Source organism: Peromyscus californicus, unplaced genomic scaffold (genome assembly GCF_007827085.1).
Source record: "Peromyscus californicus insignis strain IS unplaced genomic scaffold, ASM782708v3 Scaffold_14__1_contigs__length_90479793_seg_2, whole genome shotgun sequence".
Taxonomy (NCBI): Eukaryota; Metazoa; Chordata; class Mammalia; order Rodentia; family Cricetidae; genus Peromyscus; species Peromyscus californicus.
This window is the reverse complement of record NW_026294436.1, coordinates 46,585,524-46,607,088: the sequence shown is the minus strand read 5'-3', so window position 1 is coordinate 46,607,088 and position 21,565 is coordinate 46,585,524. Positions and strand designations below refer to the sequence as shown.

General features: G+C 41.3%; 2 protein-coding genes across 3 annotated transcripts in view; one reads left to right on the top strand and one right to left on the bottom strand.

The window, feature by feature from the left end:
- Ankrd45 (ankyrin repeat domain 45) overlaps positions 1-21,565 on the bottom strand; it is a 32,711-nt gene that overhangs the window by 5,463 nt on the left and 5,683 nt on the right. For both annotated transcript variants that reach the window (XM_052737369.1, XM_052737370.1), the window contains exons 2-5: positions 18,204-18,543; positions 12,180-12,347; positions 5,333-5,427; positions 2,750-2,888 (exon numbers count right to left, since the gene is read on the bottom strand). In XM_052737369.1, the coding sequence (XP_052593329.1) occupies positions 2,750-2,888; positions 5,333-5,427; positions 12,180-12,347; positions 18,204-18,528 (727 nt within the window). In that variant the 5' untranslated portion in view covers positions 18,529-18,543. The remainder of the gene's footprint in view (positions 1-2,749; positions 2,889-5,332; positions 5,428-12,179; positions 12,348-18,203; positions 18,544-21,565) is intronic.
- Positions 5,438-12,172, top strand: Tex50 (testis expressed 50). Its single transcript, XM_052737374.1, has 2 exons — positions 5,438-8,078; positions 9,894-12,172. Exons 1-2 carry the CDS (start codon positions 7,749-7,751, stop codon positions 10,182-10,184), a joined length of 621 nt encoding a protein of 206 aa, XP_052593334.1. The 5' UTR covers positions 5,438-7,748; the 3' UTR covers positions 10,185-12,172.

Below are 21,565 nucleotides of genomic sequence, written 5' to 3'. Positions count from 1 at the left end.
CAGGCAGTGCCTTCTCAGTTACATCTATTAATAGCCAAAAGAGCTGTCTGCAAAATCTTGGGCTCTGCTACCTCACAGCACCATACATTATTCTGAGTGGACAGGGCATTGTTGGCTCAGTGCTGTGGCAAAGCTGTTCATTAACTGAGCCATAACACAGACAAGTACCACCCACATCCCTGTGTGGAGGCTGAAGATTGGAATGTAATGCCACTCTTTCATCCTTAGCTGCAATTTGGATATGCCTCCCTGGGCGGCCATTTCTTCCTTCTTTCATAGGGTGGGAATTATTCCAGTTAGAGCCTATGTGCCAACTCAACAAAACACCCTAGCAGATGAGGGCAGTTAGACAACTTGCCCCCTTTTCCTGACTCTTCTGGACTGTCCAAGTGGGTCTCTGGAGAAGTTCTAGAAACTTCCCTGAAGTCTCTTTTGGCATTTAAAACATTATCTCTTCAATGATGGACTTGAATGGGAGACCAACAAAATGAATCCCTTCTTTGTGTTCCTGGTCCCAGCTCTTCTTACATACCCATCCTTCCTTCAGCTTTCAGGTGTATTGTCAGCAGTGGATTGGGAATGGCCTAAGGTAACCTCAAATTCATGATTCTCCTGCCTCAGCCTTCCCAGTGCTGAGATTGCAGGCATTTGTCACCATGTCCAGCTCAGAGTCATGTTTCTGATAATAGACTTGAATCCAGAATATATAAAGAACTGTTATAACAGGATACTTCAATTTTAAATTTTAAAATAGTCAAAATGAATAGTTCTCCAGCATAATTACACAAATGACCAATAAACATATGAAAAGATGGGCTGGAGGGATAGCTCAGCCATTAAAGGCTAAGCTCACAACCAAAAATAAAAGAGTTTGGTTCCCAGCAACCACGGCTGTCCCTCCAGCTACAAAAAACAAACAAAACAAAAACAAAAAAAAACAAAAAAGACATATGAAAAGATGTTTATAATTATTAGTGATCAGGGAAATTCACTTCAGAGTATGATGTTACTTCATACCCACTGTGTGTCTAAAGTATTTTAAAGACAATAATAAACATGAACAAAGGCATGGAGAAATTGGAATCTTCATTGATGAAATTGAAAAACAGCTTAGCAGTTCCCCAGAAGGCTAGACATAGAGTTACCTACGACCCAGCAATTCCACTCCTGTTTAACGTGTCAAAGAAAAATGAAAGCATATGGTAATACACACAGTTCATTTCAGCATTATGTATACTAGCCCAAGAGTGGAAACCAAAATATCCTCTGGTCAGTGAATGGATCAAATTTGTATCAATACGAGGGAATTTTATTTACTCATATTAAGTGGTAATACATCTTAGAGAATAAGTGAACAAGATAAGCATTAAGCCAAGGGACAGAAGCCAACCACAAAGGGCAATGTGTATGTTATGATTCTTTTGATGGAAAGTTCAGAGTAATCAGAGCCAAGCTGGGCATGATGTCTCACATCTGTAATCCCAGCACTTGACAGGATGAGGCAGGAGGATTATAGCAAGTTTGAGGTCAGCCTGGTCTACATCACAAGCTCCAATCCAGGCAGGGTTACATAGCAAGACCCTGTGTCAAGCAAACCTATAAAGATAGGAAGTAAAGCAATGATTGTCAGGGCTTGGTGGGGATCGATAGAAGGCACCTGTTAATAAGTATAGGGCTTCTTTATGGGGTAGCAAAAGGCCTAAAATTTGAAATGGTGATAATTATACAACTTTTTGAATATACTGAGAAGTACTGACTGGAGCTTTAAGGGGTGAATTTCATGAAAATTGTGTGATAATAATGCTGCCACTTTTAAGATCTTAGGTATACCTGCCAATGAGATTCTGATATGTGTGTTTCTTCTGGTCTTGGGATATTATTTCTACAGTGGTGTCCCCCAACCAGAAACAAAATTATAATACTGAAAATCTTTTCTAGACTCTTATACTCTGTCTCCCAGAAGATCACCCTTTCCTGGATGAGAATCCTGGGTCAAAAATCTATGTCATAAGCTAGGCAAGGTGGCACCTGTGATCCAAGTATTCAGTGGGCATCAATGCCATAAGCTGGGCAAAGTGGTACCTGTGGTCCAAGTACTCAATGGGCACAGGCAACCTAAGCCACAAAGCAAGTCCCTATTTCAAAAGACTCAAAGACAGGGGCTGGAGAGATGGCTCAGAGGTTAAGGGCACTGGCTGCTCCTCCAAAGGTCCTGAGTTCAATTCCCAGCAACCACATGGTGGCTCACAACCATCTGCAATGAGATCTGGTGCCCTCTTCTGGCCTGGAGGCACACGTGCAGGCAGAACACTGTATACAAAATAAATAAATAAATCTTTAAAAAAAAAAAACAAAAACTCAAAGGCAGGACTGGGGAGATCATTCAGGGGCTAAGAGGACTGGATACTCTTGCAGAGGACTTGGGTTCAGTTCCCAGCATCTACATGGTGGTTCACAACCATCTTTAGATCTGACACCCTCTGACCTCTGAGGGCACCAGGGGTACATGAGGGGACACATACATGCATGCAGGAAAAAAAACACTCATAAAATTAAATAAATAAATCATAAAAGACATTATAATCATAAAATTTAACAACTGGTAAATGTAATATCAAGATTAGAATCAGGCATATCGTACAAAAAGAATTCAGTTATTATTAGTGGAATGAAGACAGTTAAAATCAAATATATCAGAAAGAACTGAACTGAATTATTATATACCCTAATGTTCAAGCCCGAAACTTACGTGGTGTAGACATTTTTGTGAGGATGGGAGTCATAATTTCCTCCAGTTGTTGTTTCTGCTCAAAAAGCTCACTGATGGAAGCTTCTGGATGGGTTTCCAACCACTCGTTTTTCATACGACATGCATTGAGGATAGTGTTCTGGGAACAGAAATAGTGAATTTATTTCCACTTATTTATTGAAAAATAAGACCTGTAGTATCTCTGGGATCAGCAGGACAGCTTAGTAGCTAAAGGCATTTCTATCCAACCTGATGACCTGAGTTTGATACACAGAACCCATGCAGTGGAAGGAGAGAACAGATTCCCCCAAACTGTTCTCTGACCTCAACATATGTGAATGCCAAAGCATTCACACACACACACACACACACACACACACACACACACACACACACACCCCACATGCAAGCACATACACACATACAGTAAATAAATGCAATATTGTCTTTACAAACTGGAATATTTCTAAGGCTGTGCTATCTGAACCTTATCCAATACAGTAACCCTTAGGCATATTTAGTTCTTGAGTATTTGAAGTCTGGTTAGTGGACAGAAGAACTAAATTTTAAATTATATTTAATTTTATATAATTAAAATTGAAATAACATTGCTTCTGACTACTGAACTGTCTAACCAGCAGAATGAGAAATCATGAAACTCACCATTGAACACCGAGGGGCCTTAAACCAGTCCACCCGTTCTCCCTGATTCTGTCTTTGTCGAGCCCTCTTGATGAAAGAAGTGTTTTCAAAAGTTGAAAAATAGGTGGATAGTAGGGCTAGAGTTATGGCTCAGCAGTTAAGAGCACTCGCAGAGAACCTGAGTGCAGTTCCCAGTTCACAGCCATCTGTAACTTCAGTTCCGGGGATCCTACACCCTCTTCTGGCCTCTTATAGGTACTACACACATGGTACACATACGTACATGCTGACAAACAACACTCATGCCCATGAAATAAAAACAAATAAGCTTTGGGAAATTGTGGATGGTATGAGCTACAGGAAACTCAGTAAAAATGATACTTTACTTCCTTTCAATGGTGTGCTAGAGGAGGAAATTCAAAAAAGTTCTATTAAACCGCACATCCACAACACATTCCTGACGTCTGCTTAAAGACAGTTCTCACATGTGCCTCATAAATACAGACAGAATGTGTCAGCCAGAAAAATTAAAAGTAGAAAGTGTTTATTACAGTAAGCTTTATAATAATGAATACAAATTAACAGCCTGTTGATGTGTACTTTCCATAGATACGGAAGCTTGCAAAAGAGACAGATTCGAGGAGTGTCCATAAGATACCCAGATAGGGAGAAAGCAAGTTAATAATAATAGTAATATATATAGTAGGACCCCACTTTTATAGCAATAAGATCTCCTTTACAAATCTCTATTATCTGTGTTTATATAAATAAAGAGTAAAATATGATGAAAATAACATAAAATCACTATCAGAACTCCAGGGTAATAAAACTGGAAATGAGAGGGGCATTTCATTTGTTGTGGATCATTTTTTTTCTAATTGATGGTGTGTGCATATTACATTTTTACTGAAATTTAAAGGCTTTTCTAGTCACAGTTGACAAAACACTGTCCTTCGTGGTGAGAGCCTTGTGAGTGCAGGTCCAACAGCCCCAGTTCCTGCTCTAATCAAATGTTTTCTGTACTTTCTTTCACAAGAAATATTATGTCATTTATGAAGATACAAGTACAATGTGTGCCTTAGTGAGATTTTCTGATGCCCGTTAAGCAACAGCTAACTTTGATTTTCATCAAATAATGTCAAAACAAATTCTCATGCATCCTACACAGCAACACAGAGAGCAATTTAGAGCCTCTAATACCTGGAACATATGTAGTCTTGTTGTGTAGCCCTAGCTGGCCTGATTCTCAGAGTGTAGCCAGTTTTGTCTAGAACTCAAGGTAATCCTCCTGCCTCAGATTCCCAACTGTTGGAACACAGGCTGCCACTATGCCTGCTTATTGGGTACAATTTTAATGTATATCCCAATCATTTTTTTTTACTTTTTCTCATTTTGGAAGGTTTGATACATGTAACATATACATATGCATACATACTAAAGTGTATCATGTATGTTTTAAGCTTTGAAGCAAAATATGGAATTGGATACCAGAGGAGCACAGTACTCCAACAGACGAATAGAAAATTAACAGCTCCCAATTCCTCCTCACTTCTCGCTACTTCTCCCAGAGGCAGAAGCATGATCCATGCTTCTCCCTTTGTAGTTTTATGATTAAAATAGGTATTGCCAACAATATGCTGGGCGGGGGGTTAGCTTCCTAAAAACCTAAAAGCTAAAACTTGGCAAGTTTTAGTGGGTTTGTTTGTTTTTCCAAATCTTCACTCACTACAACGTTCTAACATTCACCCATGCGGCCAGGTATGATATTTTGTGTATCAACTTCATTTACTTTGTATCCTCTCTCATCAGAAGCTCACTAAAGAAGGGGGAGAAGAGGAAGAGAAGGAGGAAAAGGAAGGAGTGGGAGGAAGGAGAAAGGAGCATGAAGGAGAACTGTCTACCTCTAGAACATCAGGACAGGTAATAATCACAACACGGTACCTTGTCATCCTTGAGGAGTTTCCCCGGTCCCTTTTCTGGTTCAGTAACGACGAGAGAGGACTTTGTAATAAACTTTTTCAGAATCAGCCTTGCATCTGAAAAAAACAGGACAAAAAAAATGCAAAATAAGACAAAACACAAAAGGCAAACCGCACTGTTTGTGCAGCCCATCACACAGACAGAATTCGACGAGGTTTGTGGAGACGGTCCACTGTCACTGTCTTTGAGGACTTCAGAAAAACAGCACTCAAGGACACATCACTTCAGAGCACTCAGTGTGTCCCTAGGATTATGACAGGATTTTTGAAGGCCCAAAGAAATACATAACATGACTGGGTCCCAAATTGACCATATCTGTCAAAAATCTGCAACGTCTCTTTTGCTGTATGACGCAACAGTCACACGTTTCAGGGATCTGAATCAAATGTTTGGTAGCCATTATCCAGCCCACCACAGCCTTCTCTCTCATCCACTCACAATTCAGATGCATCTCACAGGCAAAATACATCTACCCCACCCCAATACCACCAAAAGGTACGACCATATCAACTCAAACCCAAATTCTCATCTAAAGAATCACAGCTCGGAAATTTCAAACCTCAAACTCTCAAGCATGTGTACAAGGTCTGGGTGAGATTGTATGTGATCTGTCCTAGGCCAAAAATTCCTCTCTCTGTGGACCTGGTGAGCCAGAAACTATTTCTCTTCTTCCAAACTATAATGGTGGCACAAGCACAAAACACAGTCATAGACATTGCCGCTTAAAATCATTTCAAAATACAGCATACACATTCCACTAGGTTTCAGACCCGGGGATAACTCTCTCCATCCTCTGCACTGAATCATCTTTCCCTTTTCATGAATTGTATCATGTAAGCTGATCTGGTAGTTCAAAGATATAATTCCAAAACTTTAGAAGCTGAGACTGGAAGATCCGTGGTTTCATAGCCAGACTGGGTTACATAGAGTTCTAGGACAGCCTGGACCTCATAGTAAGACCCTGGTTCAGGAGGATGTGGAAGAGGAGGAGAAGGAATGAAGGGAGGCAGGGAGAAAGGAAAAAGAAAGCATGTGCTAGCAGCTGAATAGCTTTATTAATCTGTTCCTGCCTACAAAATTTTGGTAGACCAGTACTCTTCTTTTTATTTTAATTCTCTCTGTCCTTTTATGGAAAACAGTATTTCTATCAATGCAACACTCGCAAAATCCTTGTGAGACACATCACAGAGATTCATCTAGTCAGAAAGAGGCTCCTCCTGATCTTTTGTGGATAATTTAAGTTCCATCCTGACTTCTGCAGCGATGGCTGGGAGAATGCGTGACATGTACTCCCCAACAATTCAGTAGCAAAAAAACTGTCCATCCATACAATGTCTTTCCCTCCAAAGCTTATTGTCTTCACAGGGACTCTTTTAATATTTAGTACCTATGTTATTAATAGGCTACCACTGTAATAAAATGACCGAAATAAGAAACTTATAAAGAGAGAAGGTTTATTTCGGCTCAAGTTTCAGGTTTCAGTCTCTGGGTGGTTAGTCCTGTTGCTTTTGGGTCTATGACATGGTAGCGTTCTAACAAGGAGTGTGTGAGAACAAAGACCTCGGGGTCAAGAACAAATGTAAAGGACAGGAAGGGGCTGAGGTCCCACCAGTTCCTTCAAGAGCCCATCTCCAGTGACCACCTCCTAGTAGGTCTCATCTTTCAAAGTCTCCAGTGACTCCCGATAGCATCAAACTGAGGAGGATGCCTTTGGGTGCAGGGGCTTTCGGGGAACACATTTCAAACCACAGCAGCTTGTCCTGTGATCTGCCTGTGCTGCATTCCCACACTGCCAAGCCCTGTTTCCCTTTTGCTCGACAGTTCTTCCAGTTATTTATCCTTTTTCTTTCACATTTTACCATAGACAGCAAGAAAAGGACCAGCTGCTACACCTTCCACATTTGGCTTGGAAATCTTATCTAAACACCCAATCTCTCCCTCTCAGAGTCTGCTTTTCATATGACAACAGGGTCCAAAGCAGCCAATCTTTCTGCTGCTGCATAGCAAGACTTCACTACCTTTGGGGATTGTTTGTTTGTTTGTGTTCACAGGGTTTTATCATTATGATGGCATGCCTATTGCTAAATACATTCCCTGGCAAAAATATTAGTAGATTGTTCATTTTCAAGAAACCTAGGGTGATTAGCTGGGTACACCTTTTCATTCCAGGGCATTTTTTATGATGTCACTGAGTCACTTACCCCTGAGTCACTATGACTGACGATGTAACAATGATCCTCATTGTGTATTTTGCTGGGCTGTCTAACAGGATTATCTGAAAGTCCTTGACGGAAGCACCACGTTACCTAGTGCTTGGGGCTTCTTCTGCTCTGTCTGACCAATTTTTTTAGCTCAAGATTTTCTTCTCAGTTAAGGCATGAAGATGTCTAACTGGAGACTATCTGTGCTTTCCCCCCTCCTGTTTCTTTGTTTCTTCAGAGAGGGTGTCTGCATTTGTGATGGGACCACCTGGACCAAGGTCGGATGGGAGATTTTTCCTGATGAAGTGCTCTACCTGAAAGTTAAGGCTTCCTCATCCCACTGCCTGCCTTACCCTCTGGACAAACTCTGCTGCAACTTTGCTAACCTGGACCTCGTCCAGAGTTCTTTACGCCTCTTGTACATCTTAGTAGAAGCTCTCTTCTTAATCCTGTTTGTTTTATCTGTGCATTACCTATGGATGAAATGGATGAAACACCAAAGAAAGGTGAATTTGTGTTGCAAATAGGAGGAGTTGTAGAATCTCAGAGAGTTATCCAGTTCTCTGAAGTTATCCTTCCCTGCTCCCCACTAACCCGCCCCACCTCCGTTATCTAGCCGTGTCCTACAAACACTTAAGACTTCCATGGGAGTGTATTTGATCAGAAGGTCCTTAAAATCATCTCCTCCTACTCCTACTTTCAAGTTACAAAATGCACCAAAACATTGAGATGCGGTAGGTAGGATTACAGGAAGTGAGGTTACCTGCCTTTCCTTCGGTAAGTTATATATTCTTTCTCAGCCTCCCCATAAAATGATTTGAAATAAGGAGGTCTCTTGGAGAACCTGCAAGTCTATCAACGCTCACTACAAAAGTTGGCATGAGCTTCGCATTGGGCTGTAAACTGATTTCTAAATGTTAGCATTTAGTGGGAAACAGTGCTTCATCCCCAGTTTTGCCAATAGATGGCACTATAATTCGAGAATTATACAAGAATGCTGCTAAACACCTGTGCACACATCTCCTTGACCTTCAGAGTGACCTAAGCATATGTTTTCTTGTTTTTAAAATATGATTGTATTATACAGTGATCTTGCTTAATAAGGGAAAATATTTTTTCTTTTATTTATTTGGTTCTGGGAATTAAACTCAGGACCTCCTACATCCTAGGCAAGCTCTCTACAACTCACTGAGCTATGTCCCCCAACCCTTAACAATAATTCTAATTTTATGTTCCAGGTACTGCTGAGTGCTTTTATTCAGGTCAACCTGCCAGGAACCACGCACTTAAAGAAAACTAGCTCCGCCTTCCCCTGAAGTTGTCAATTACCCATAGCTCCTCATCTAGGGGTGAGGGCTTCTGAGTCCTTCCTATGCCATGCTAGAGTGAGACTTGACTTGATCCTGTGGGGCTCTTGTGCAGGCAATCACAGGTGCTGTTCAGTTCATGAGTGCAGAATTCCTGCCATGGTCAGAAGATAACTGTTTGCTCAGGTCCTCTCTGACCTCTGGCTCTTCCAGACTTTCTGCCCTCCTCTTCCATGATGCCTGAGGGGTGGGGGTGTGATATAGATTCACATTTACGTCTGGGTACTCCACTCTGCACTTTGACCAGTTTTAAGTTTCTGCATGAACTGTCATCCACTGCACAAAGAAATGTTTCTGATGAGGTCAGAGAGTTGCACTAATCTGAGTGTAGGAGATACAAATTTAGAGTGCAGTTTGATACTATGCCCATTTAGCGAAACAATATTAGTAGGTTCACCAATGGGACCTGTGAGCTCCGCACCCATGGGTTCTTGGCCAGATATGCGGTCCCAGGCATGTTTCCTCCTATGAGCAGGCCTTAAATCCGATCAGAAAGCACTGGGTACCCTTGTGATTTTCATGCCACTATTGCACCCATGGACACGCCTTGCCATGCCAGTCACTACTGCAGTTCACAGGGTTAACAGCTGGGTAAGACCAGGGCAACATGGCTAGCCCCTTCCAAAACTGTGGGAGCGCGCCAGCAGGGAGGAAGCCATCAGGTCAGAACTGACTCAATTTCTCCATGTGCTGAAGGAAAACATCCTAATTTCTCTTGGCAACAGGCTCTAACCCTAGACAACTCTAACCAACGTTGGCTGGTGGGGGACAATGATCAATCTGGTCTTGTGTCGCACATCAAGGAAGAGCATCTCTTCTGTGTGTCGGCCTTCTAGAGCAACCATCCTTTTTGTATAAATATGTGATATGTACATCTTAGTAGTGCTTAATTAATTATCCATAATGTAAGTTTACTCTGAAATAAGACAAGAATCGTGTGTTTTGCTCTTTCAGCTGAAAAAGCAAGCCTCTTTAGAGAAACATGGTGATGACCTAGAGAGTGCATCCATCTATGACATTGAGCAGATCCTCTGCAGACTGCTGGCCACAACATCAATGATGACCAAGTTCCTGAAGCAGGTGTCCCAACATTCTTCCTTTAAGAAAGTTAAGCAACACCATAGAGTAAAGAGGAAGAAGAGTGAAGGGGGAGAGGAGTCAAAGAATACTAAACCTATGCCCATGCAATGTAGCTCAGTCAAGTTCAGAAGAGTACAAAAGAAATCTATTTCCAGGACTATCTGAGGATGAAAAGGTTTCTTTGGGAGCTGGTGTAGGGTTTTTTGCCACGACCTTCACTGAAAAAACTTTCAGACAAGTCTGGATTTCCATTCAACTGAAAAAGAATCCACCCTTACTAGTGTGGCTCCCAGAATAAAATGAAAACACCTTAACCTGGCACGTACAGTATAATCCGGTGGTAATTATAGCAGCCGCATTTTTTTTCCAGCCTGACTATTTTTTTTTTCAACATGACAGTTGCTATGTGCTTTACACTGCTTCATTTAGTTTTCACAAATCTCAAGAGGAAGGATCCATTATTGGCCCTTCTTTCCAGAAAAGGAAACTTGGGTACAAAGAATTAGGGTACTCTACTCACACTCACGTAGGATTCAAACCCAAGCATCCTTCAGGAACCGTGTGCTTACCCCTTCCACCTACACTCCAGATTACCTGTGGGAGCTATGACATGGGCTCCAGTAAGGCAATCTTGTCCCGTCCATCCCCAGATCTAACATTCAGCTTGTGCTCTTAGCTCTGCCACTGTGTATTCAAATCCCATTCATTTGACAAGGCCCAGGTGAACCCCAACAAGCTGGCTTCCTGTTCTCTTTCAGGGCATGGACTGCCTTTCCTGCCAATTTTTACCTTTAACCTTTCTCTTTATATTCACATCTTTCTGATACTGTTATATAATTGCCAAATAATTTCTAGATGATTGATCCTCCTAAAAAAAAAGTCCAGATGGCAGAAAGAACAAGTTGTACCTACAACCATATTACCATATTTAGTAGTGGGCAATTCACAAAAGCTTGCTAAGCACATGCATTCAGATAAAAAAAAACTGGTTTGAAGTTTATAAGCACACACAGTGAGTTACACAGGTATGTCTTCCTAAAAGCTTTTCAAGCTGTATGTTATAGATCTAGAGAATGATAGAGCAAAATTCAAGATAGAACATAGACTTTTGGACTCTGTTGAAGTAGAATATGCATAAAAGACATGAAAAGTGTACATCTCAATGAACTTTCATAAATGAAATATCCATGTAACCAGGGGACAAATTGAGAAAAATAACAGATCTCAGAAGCCCTCTCATGCCATAGGGTAATTGTGATTTGGGTTACTAACACCATAGGTTAACTTTTCCTAGGAAAATATTTTTATAACAATTTTTCTCTCTGAAGAGGTCAAATATATTACTGAAATATGCTAATATGTAAGCATTTAAGGAATAGTGTACTTTGCCTGGGTCTTTCAGAAAACAACCTTGAACATATACTGCATGTATCCTCCCATGGAAATTTATTACTTAAGTTGTTAGAAGTTGGTAAATCAACGATACACACACACACACACACACACACACACACACACACACACACACACACACTTCTCTCAGAAAATAACCTTGAACATATACTGCATGTATAATTTATTGCTTAAATAGTTAGAAGTCAGTAAACCAAAAAGACACAAATACAAAGAAAGAAAGAGCAGTAAAGAGCAATGCTTTACTCAATAGCAAAGTAAAAGAGAAAAGAAAAAATGAAGGCAATCTTCATAGATTGACAATAGAAAATACAGCATTTAAGCCAGGTGGTGGTGGCTCATGCCTTTAATCCCAGCACTCAGGAGGCAGTCAGAGTCAAGCGGATCTCTGTGAGTTTGAGGCCAGCCTGGTCTACAGAGTGAGATCCAGAACAGGCACCAAAACTACACAGAGAAACTCTGTCTCAAAAAAAAAAAAAAAGAGCCAGGCGGTGGTGGTGCACGCCTTTAATCCCAGCACTCGGGAGGCAGAGGCAGGCGGATCTCTGTGAGTTCGAGGCCAACCTGGTCTACAGTGCGAGATCCAGGAAAGGCGCAAAGCTACACAGAGAAACCCTGTCTCGAAAAACCAAAAAAAAGAAAAAAAAAGAAAAAGAAAAAGAAAATACAGCATCTAGCTGGAAGGTAAAATGGTTAATCATCTCCTTCCATGCTCTTAACCATCTTAACATCACATGTGCTCCTTACCTGCCCAGTCCAGAAAATGAACACACTCAGTCTGAGAATAGCGAGCGGCAACATCCCGAGCTTTCTCTCCCCGGAAGTTCAAAGCCTCTATATCAACATCCAGTTCCACCAGGGCCTTCAAAGTTTCCAGGCGGCCCCAGGCTGCAGCGCAGTGTAAGAGCGTGTACCCTATCAGAGTGAAGATGGTCAGGTCAAACAGACGTAGGGTGGCTTGACAGGAGTTTTTAACCTTACGATGGTAGAAAAAGCATTCACATTCTATAGAAAGCACACTTGTAACATTGATGGTCAGTCTTTCCCAAGGCTAGTAATATGTGTTCCAACACTCTGATACACTGATGCTGGACAGCAGCAGAGAGCAGCCCCCAGGGATACCCCTGGTAATCACAGGGATAACCAGCTCCCAGGTGTGTTCTCTGGTACACAGTGTTGCTATACTATGACAATCAGGCTAGCTATGTTAAAAGCATGTTTCTGCTTACAGAACTTTATAATGGGTCCATTGGGTCATGACTTCATCACAAGTCAAGGTACAGCTGTATGTTACTCCAGACTATTTTACGTAGCAGATCATGAACATAATCAAGTACTGAACAGTTACTATGAGCTAGGCACTAAGTGTTCTGCATAGTAAATTCATTGAACTTTAGAGACCTTATAGCATCAGAATTCTTATAATCCTCATCTTACAGATAAGGAAACTAAAATTCAGAGATATTCAGAAACTTGGCTCAAGGAACGAAGCCAGTAAAATGATGGATGCAAGATACCAATGCGGACAGCCTGCCTCCTGAGCTCCTCCACAGCTGAAAGATGGCAACCTCCTCAGCAGCCATCCACTTCAGAACCAGCAGCCTATTATGATTTTAAGGAATTCTCGTCAGACTCTAATTACCCTAGCTTTATTGTTAATCTCCTATCACTGTGTATGCTTTGGTTTACAAATTAATCTTTTGAATTAAAGCTGAAAGTATGACTTGCCAAATGAGAAAGCAATTTCTTGGACTTACTGAGGTATGGCAGTAAAGGAGGAAACATGGGGTGCACCTTCAAGAGTTTTTCACGCTGATTTGTATAAAAATCAAAGATCTTTGTTCCATTGTTTTGAGGGGTCCCATTTAAATCGGGGAGCCAGGGTTAAGGACATAGCTTAGTGGCAAAGCTCTTGCCTAACATGCGCAAGGTCCTGTGTTCTAGAAAGCAATTAAAATTTATCTAAATTGGGGTTCCAACACCAAAGCATCTATTAGCCCTCAAGAAGAGCTTGGGAGTTGGGGGCTCACAGTGTGCCCAATGCCTTGTACAACCAGAAAATCTTTCACACAGGAAAAATGTACACTGGTGGGTGACCTGAGGGCTCTCATTTGACCCATCTCCAGTGACTGCCTGGCCAACACTTGTCTTAAGAACCCAACGTTTCATTCTCGACGCATCCAGGAAAACTCTGGCTTTGGGTAGCCTCAGGCTTGTCAGAAGTTGCAGATTCAAAACACCATTACAGTATCAGGGAAAGGAAAACACTTTCACTTATAGATCCTGGCTAAGGGAAAGTGTGAGTCAGTCCTTGGTTTACAGGTCACTCAAAGTAGAAAATGTGACAGCTAGTGACATATATAAGGGAATAGATTGTAACTTTGAGATTTGTGGCAAATTCCAGAATGGCTCATTTAAAGAAAGCACATGTGTGTGTGCACACAAACACACACACACACACACACACTCTCGAACGCACGTGTGCACACACACATGCACGCACATTGCTAGCAGAAGAGATGCTGCTAAATTCTTATCTCTGGCCACAAGCCTGAGCCATCTGGATGTGGTGTAGTCACCAAGGGTGACTGAGCCGTGCTTCTGGTATGAAAATTTTCACAAGAGAAGCTAAGTCAATATAAGTTGTAATAACTCACTACACTTACCCCTAAGAATAGGCTTAATGGTTCCCTTAAATAGCCAACAAGGCACAAAGAGCTGAGCAAGAACTAATGTGTTGGAACTATGATATACCAGGACTTTGTATGTCCTTCATTTATCACTGCAATAGCTCTATGAGGAAGGTATTAGCCTCATTACAGTACGAAATGGAAAGTAAGGGTCAGTGAGTCTATACTTTCCCAAGGCCACACTGGTAGTACATAGCCAAAGTAAGATCAAAACCTGGGTATGTTTTCATATGGAGTTTATAAAGAAAAGAAAGACACACCCACATGCTAATCTCTGAATGAGCTAGGAAAAAAGAAGTTACAGTAGTGACTCTTCTTCCAGAAACCTCTTGGTTCCCTAGTCACCACAGTGCCACAACCCTGGGCCTACCTGAGCCCAACTTGTAAACCATCATAACCAGAAGGGACAATAAAAATGTTAATGAAGAGTCCAAAGTGATGTGGTCTATATAGTGAGTTTCAGAAGAGCCAAAACTATATAGTGAGACCTTGTCTCAAACAAAACAAAACAAAACAAAACAAAAACCCCTACTGGGCATGGAGATGCACACCTTTATTCCCAGCACTCAGGAGGCAGATATGCTGTGGGATGTTCTGTATGGCAAATGTGTTGCTGATTAGTCATTAAATAAAACACTGATTGGCCATTGGCTAGGCAGGAAGTGTAGGCGGGACAAGGAGGAGAATAAAGCTGGGAAGTGGAAGGCTGAGTCAGAGAGACACTGCCAGCTGCCACAATGAGAAACAGCATGTGAAGATGCCGGTAAGCCACGAGCCATGTGGCAAGGTATAGATTTATAAAAATGGATTAATTTAAGCTGAAAGAACAGTTAGCAAGAAGCCTGCCATGGCCATACAGTTTGAAACCAATACAAGTCTCTGTGTTTACTTGGTCGGGTCTGACGGCTGTGGGACTGGCAGGTGAGAGAGATTTGCCCTGACTGTGGGCCAGGCAGGAAAACTCTAGCTACACAGATAGATAAATCTCTGTGAGTTTGACGCCAGCCTGGTCTACATAGTAAGTTCCAGGACAACCAGAGCTACATAGTGAGAATTTGTACCAAAAAAAAAAACAAACAAACAAAAAAAAGACTCCAAAGTGAATTACTTTCAGCTCTGCCCAAAATTGGGACTCTTGCATCTGCAATTTTTTAGCATCACAATAAGCAAAATATTTAAGAACTCTAAGAGTCAGAGCCTGGCTCGAGGGTTGTATGATGTCTTTATTCTTGACAATCTTAATCTATTATAAAATACCACTGTCCAGGTAAATTAAAACAAAATTTATCCCTCACAATGTAGAGGTGTAAGAAGTCCGAGGTCAAACCAGTGGTGTGGACCTTGCTGAGTCCTCACACAGTGGGAAGAAGACTGATGCTCTCACAGCCCTTCAGTACAGTGGCATGAGACCGCTGTTCATCCGTGAAATATCCTCATGACATAAACACTTCTCACAAGGACTCCCTTCCCAATGCTCCTGCATTGGCATTCATTCCCAACAATGAATTTGGTAGGGGACATACTCAGACCACAGACTACAAAATGAGGAGTCAAGGTATAACCAGATACCACCCTTATTATTCCTGCCTTCATCCTGAAGGTAGAAATCTTCCATTAGCTGAATGACCCAAGGTCCCTGATTCTTTTGGAGAAAGACACTGTCCATAGACAAGGTACTGCAAGTCTGACCAAGAAGCCAGTCCACATGGGAGATAATCTGGATCCCTGTATTGCTTTTCTCAAAGCTGAAATAATAATTCAAGGCATCATCTATTCATTTAATTCACTGTGACACTGAAAAGTAGGAGTGTATAGTATATATATAGGAGTAGGAGTAGGGGGCTGTATAGTTTAATATAATCAGTTTAAAATGAAACTATTTTAAACAGACTTTTGTCAAGGTATTTTCAACCTCAACATGTTTTTAATCCTTTTGCTGGAAATAGTCCATTTTGGAAAAAAAATACACTTTGTAGTACATTAACACCATCACTATTCCAAGAGAAGAGAATCCTCTCAACATTATTTCAGGGCCAGCAATATGGCTCAGTGATCCAAAGCTCTTGCTGCCTGACTCAGCCTGACAACCTGAGTTTGATCCACAGAATTCACACAGTAGAAGAGATTCCTATAAGTTGTCCTCCCACCTCCACACATGCACCATAGCATACACACACACACACACACACACACACACACACACACACACACACACGTAAAATTCCGGAAAACATTCAGATGAGAATGGGACCTTTGACCCAACGATGCACATTTTTCTAATCCCTGCACTTGGGAATTAGAAGCATAAAGATCTCTGTAAGTCTAAGGCCAGTTCTGTCTACATATCAAGTTCTAGGCCAGGGCTACTTAGTGAAATCTTGCTTTTAAAAGAAAGAAAGAAAGAAAGAAAGAAAGAAAGAAAGAAAGAAAGAAAGAAAGAAAGAAAGAAAGAAAGAAAGAAAGAAAGAAAGAAAGAAAGAAGAAAGAGAGAGAAAAGACAAGAAAGAAAGAAGAAAGAAGAAAGAAAAGAGAGAGAGAAGAAAAAAGAAAAAGAAAAGTGCAATCAAATGGGACCTTCCTAAACCTCTCCTCGTACACTGGCAATGAGCTTTAGATTCCAAAAAGGAGAATACAGAAGGAGGATTGAAAATCCCACAGAAACAAAGGGAAGGATTTTGGATGATTTTGAGAGTGAAAAAATCCATTTGTAGAAGATTACTGAAAAACAGAGTAACTTGAGAGGTAGCCCCCTAGTTTTCTTTCTGTTGCTGTGATAAACCCCATGACCAAGAGCGACTTGGTGAGCAATGGGTTTATTTCAGCTTACAGCTCACAGCTCACAGTCCATCATGAAGGAAGTCAAGACACAAGCTCAAGCAGGGCAGAAACCTAGAGGAAGGAACTAAAGCAGAGACCACAGAGGAGTGCTACTTACTGGTTTGTTCGCCCATGGCTTGCCTTTTTATACAACCCAGGACCACCGTCCAGGTGTGGGTAACACCCACAGTGGGCCGGGTCCTCCCATATAATTATCAAGAAAAACACCTCACTGACTTGCTGACAGACCAATCTGATGGAGGCACTTTCTCAATTGAAGTTCCTCCTTCCCAGATGATCCTACTTTGTGTCAAGTTGACATAAAACTATCCAGCACATAGATACACAAAAAAAAAAAATGAACCTCAGAACTATACAAATCTTCAAAGACAATATAACAGAAAAGAACAAAGGATATGTACAACAAACAGAAAAAAACCAACAAAGTGACAAGAGTAGATTGTTACATACTGATAATAACCCTTAATTCAGATGGTTAATAGTCCCTAATTAAAAGATATAGATAAAATAGCAGGGAAAAGAAGAAACAATATCCATCTATATGCTGCCTACAACAAACTCACCTATTGATAATAAAACATTTAGACTAGACAGTAAGTTAAAAGATGGAAAAGAGATACTTCCTACAAGTAGGAAACAATAGCGAGCAAAAGTAGTAATGCTTATATCAGATAAAAACCAGGTTTTTTAGTAGTCAACTTTCAGTTACCATAATGATTACGAAAGGATTAGCTTATAAAGAAAATAAAGTTTATTTGGGCTCAATTTTGGAGGTTCTTTTAGAGTGCAATGAGGGACTGGTAAGATGGTTCAGCAGGTAAAGGTGCTTGCTACACAATCCTGATGACCTGAGTTCAATCCCTAGAACCCACATAAAAGTGAAAGGGGAGAGCCAACTCCACAACATTGTGCTGACCCCAATAGGTGCACTGTGGCCTTGTACACACTGAAAGCTCAGACTACCAACTGAGCTACTTCCAAAACCCTGTTTGCTTAATCTTTTAGTGTAGGGAACTTCTTTCTAATGTTGTAACCAATCTTTCATTCATGGCATAAACACAACTGGCCAATAAGTTTGGGCTTGATAAAAATGAACTTAACTGTTTGTTTTAATTTTAAAAATTAAAATTTTTTGAAATAGTTATGTAAAGTATAAAACAGGCACATCAAGCTTATCTAATCACAAAGACTGTGAGGCGCATCCTTAGGAGGTCACAAGTGATACTGATGGAAGATGAAATACCTCTGGCGGTTTTTTCGTTCAGATTCACCCCATACTTTGCCAAGGCTCTAATTACATCACTTTTCCCAGCCATGCAAGCTGCATACAACAGGTTTCTCCCAACAATGTCTTCTTCCAGAAGCAGCTGCATAGCATGCTCATGGTGAGGATGTTCAGGATCCTCAAAAATCTTCTGCAAACCTTCTACATCCCCTGTGAGAGCCGGCTGCAAGAGGGGGTTCTCCGGGCCTGTTTCATCTGCTTCTTGGGATTCTTCATATTCTTGCTGTGAGGAAAATAATGACTTTTCTGAACCTTCTGATTCTAGAGTTCCTTCTGGCTCCATTCACTCCAAAAATATCTATCATCAAAGCAAAAAAAAGGGGGGAGGTAATTAAAACATATCAGTGTTTATATATTTACTTTTTCTTATTTATTGAGACAGAGTCTCACTATGTAGTTCTGGCTGACCTGAACCTGCTCTGTAAGCCAGCTGGCTTTGAACTCACCAAGATCTGCCTACTTCTGCTTCCCAAGTGCTGAGATTAAAGGCAGCATGTGTCACCACACCAGGCTACTTATTTATCTTTAATCAGTTCACTGACAATATAAATGAAACAAAAATATGTACTTGAAAATAATTGGAACCCATCCTCCTCCTGGCCAGTCATCTCCCCTCCCCAACATCAGCAACCCCTAGAGGCACAAGCACCACCTGCACCAACTGGAAGAAGAGGTGAGTGACTGGTCTCCCAGCTAAACTGTCCCAATCTCTAGCCCCTAAGCCCATGCCTCTGCCCCTGCCACCTCAACCCCAGCAGCAAGCCAGCAGGTAAGAGTCCTGCAGGTAGGTCACTCCACCACCACTGCTGCCACCCACTGGACTCTGTAACCTACAAGACCCACTTCACCACCCAAACCCACTGAATCCATCATCCTCCCCCTGGCCAACCATCTTCACAACATCAGCAGCCCCTAGAGGCACAAGCACCACATGCACCAATTGGTAGAAGAGTAGCCTCCCTGTGAACAGCCCTCTCCAGTAACATCAGCAAAGCCAGTAGGCACAAGTGCCACCCACACCAACTGGAAGAACAGGCACAAGCAAAATCTATACCAGTTGAAAGAACAAATCACATAGGCACAAGCAAAGCCCACACCAAGCAGAAGGACTGGATGATACACTGGATCTAGGCACCCAAACCCCCATAAACCTCACCTAAGACAACCTTACTCGATGTGACAACCAGTCAATCACCAGAACCCTTGGCTGTTCAGGCCAAAAGACAATAAAGGAAACAGGCAATTATGGTGACATTTTATTTGTGCTGAAATGTGACTTTATTTGTATGTTAATAAATAAAGTTGCCTAGGGGTCAGAGCTAATAGCAAGTCATTTAGCAGAAGTCTGGCAGGGGTAGCACATGCCCTTAATCCCGATCACATGACAGGCAGATCTCTGTGTGTTCAAGGAAACCACCAGCATGGAGACACACGCCTTTAATCTCAATACCAACCATAGAGACCTGGAGGTCTGTATAGACAGGCAGTGATGAGGAGGTCATGTGGTTAGGTTTACAACCAATGAGAAGGCAGAACAGAAAGTCAATAAAAAGACAGAAACACAGGAAGTAGGTCTCTTTCAGAGGTGAAGGACGACAGCGACAGCGAGGGGTAAGAAGGCGGTCTTGGTCTTAGCTCTTGGCGGCTGCTCTGACCTCTTGGGCTTTTAACTCTGCATTTGGCTCTGTGCTTCTTTTTTTTTTTTTTAGGTTTTTCGAGACAGGGTTTCTCTGTGTAGCTTTGCGCCTTTCCTGGAACTCTGTGCTTCTTATTTAATAAAACCATTCAGAATTACATCTACAGGCAGTAAAGGAACAAAAGACCATCCAGCAAAGACATCAGAAGAATCAATACCTGTACCTATAATTATCCCAAACCCAAACAGATAAACATGAACATTGATGTAAAAATACTCAATAAAATACTGTCAAATCAAATCCAAGAACACATCAAAAAACCATCCACTGTGATTACGTAGGCTTCATACCAAAGATGCAGAGATGGTTCAACATATGAAAATTTGTCAATGTAATCTACAGATTCAATGCAATCCCCATCACAATCCCAACACAATTCTTCACAGATCTCAAAAGAACAATACTCAATTTCATATGGAAAACCTTGGATAACTAAAACAATCCTTTACAATAAAGCAACTTCTGAAAGCATCACCATCCCTGACCTCAAGCTCTACTATAGAGCGACAGTATTAAAAACAGCTTGGAATTGGCATAAAAACAGACACTTGGGTCGGGCAGTGGTGGTGCATGCCTTTAATTGCACTTGGGAGGCAGAGCCGGGTGGATCTCTGTGAGTTCAAGGCCAGCCTGGGCTACAGAATGAGTTCCAGGAAAGGTGCAAAGCTACAGAGAAATCCTGTCTCAAAAAACAAAAACAAACAAACAAACAAAAAAACCCAGACACTTAGATTAATGGAATCAAACTGAAGACCCTGACATAAATCCACACACTTAATTTTTGACAAAGAAGCCAAAATTGTACAATGGGGAAAAAAAGCATCTTCAACAAATGGTGCTGGCATAACTGGATGTCAACATGTAGAAGAATGCAAATAGATTGATAGCTATCGCCTTGCACAAAACTCAATTCCAAGTGTGTCAAAGATCTCAACATAAATCCAGTTACATTGAACCTGATAGAAGAGAAAATGGGAAGTTGCCTTGAACACATTGGCACAGGAGACCACTTCCTGAATATAACACCAGTAGTACAGATACTAAGATTGACAATTAATAAATGGGACCTCCTGAAACTAAAAAGCTTCTATAAGACAAAGGACACGGTCAATAAGACAAAACAACAGCCCACAGAATGGGGAAAGATCTTCACCAACCTCACATCTGACAGAGAGCTATTTCTCCAAAATATATAAAGAACTAAAGAAACTAAACATCAAAATTCCAAATAATCCAATTTAGAAAATGGAGTACACATCTAAACAGAGAATTCTCAATAGAAGAATCTCAAATGGCCAAAAGACATTTAAGGAATTGCTCAACATTCTTAGTCATCAGGGAAATGCAAACCAAAACAACTCTGAGATACCATCTTACACCTGTCAGAATGGCTAAGATCAAAAACACTGATGACAGCTTATCTTGGAGAGGATGTAGGGTAAGGGGAACACTCCTCCACTGCTGATGGGAGTGCAAACTTATACAGCCACTTTGGAAATCTGTATGGCAGTTTCTCAGAAAATTGGAAATCAATCTGCCTCAAGACCCAATGATACCACTCGGGCATATACCCAAGAGATGCTCAATCATTCCACAAGGACACTAGCTCAGCTATGTTCATAG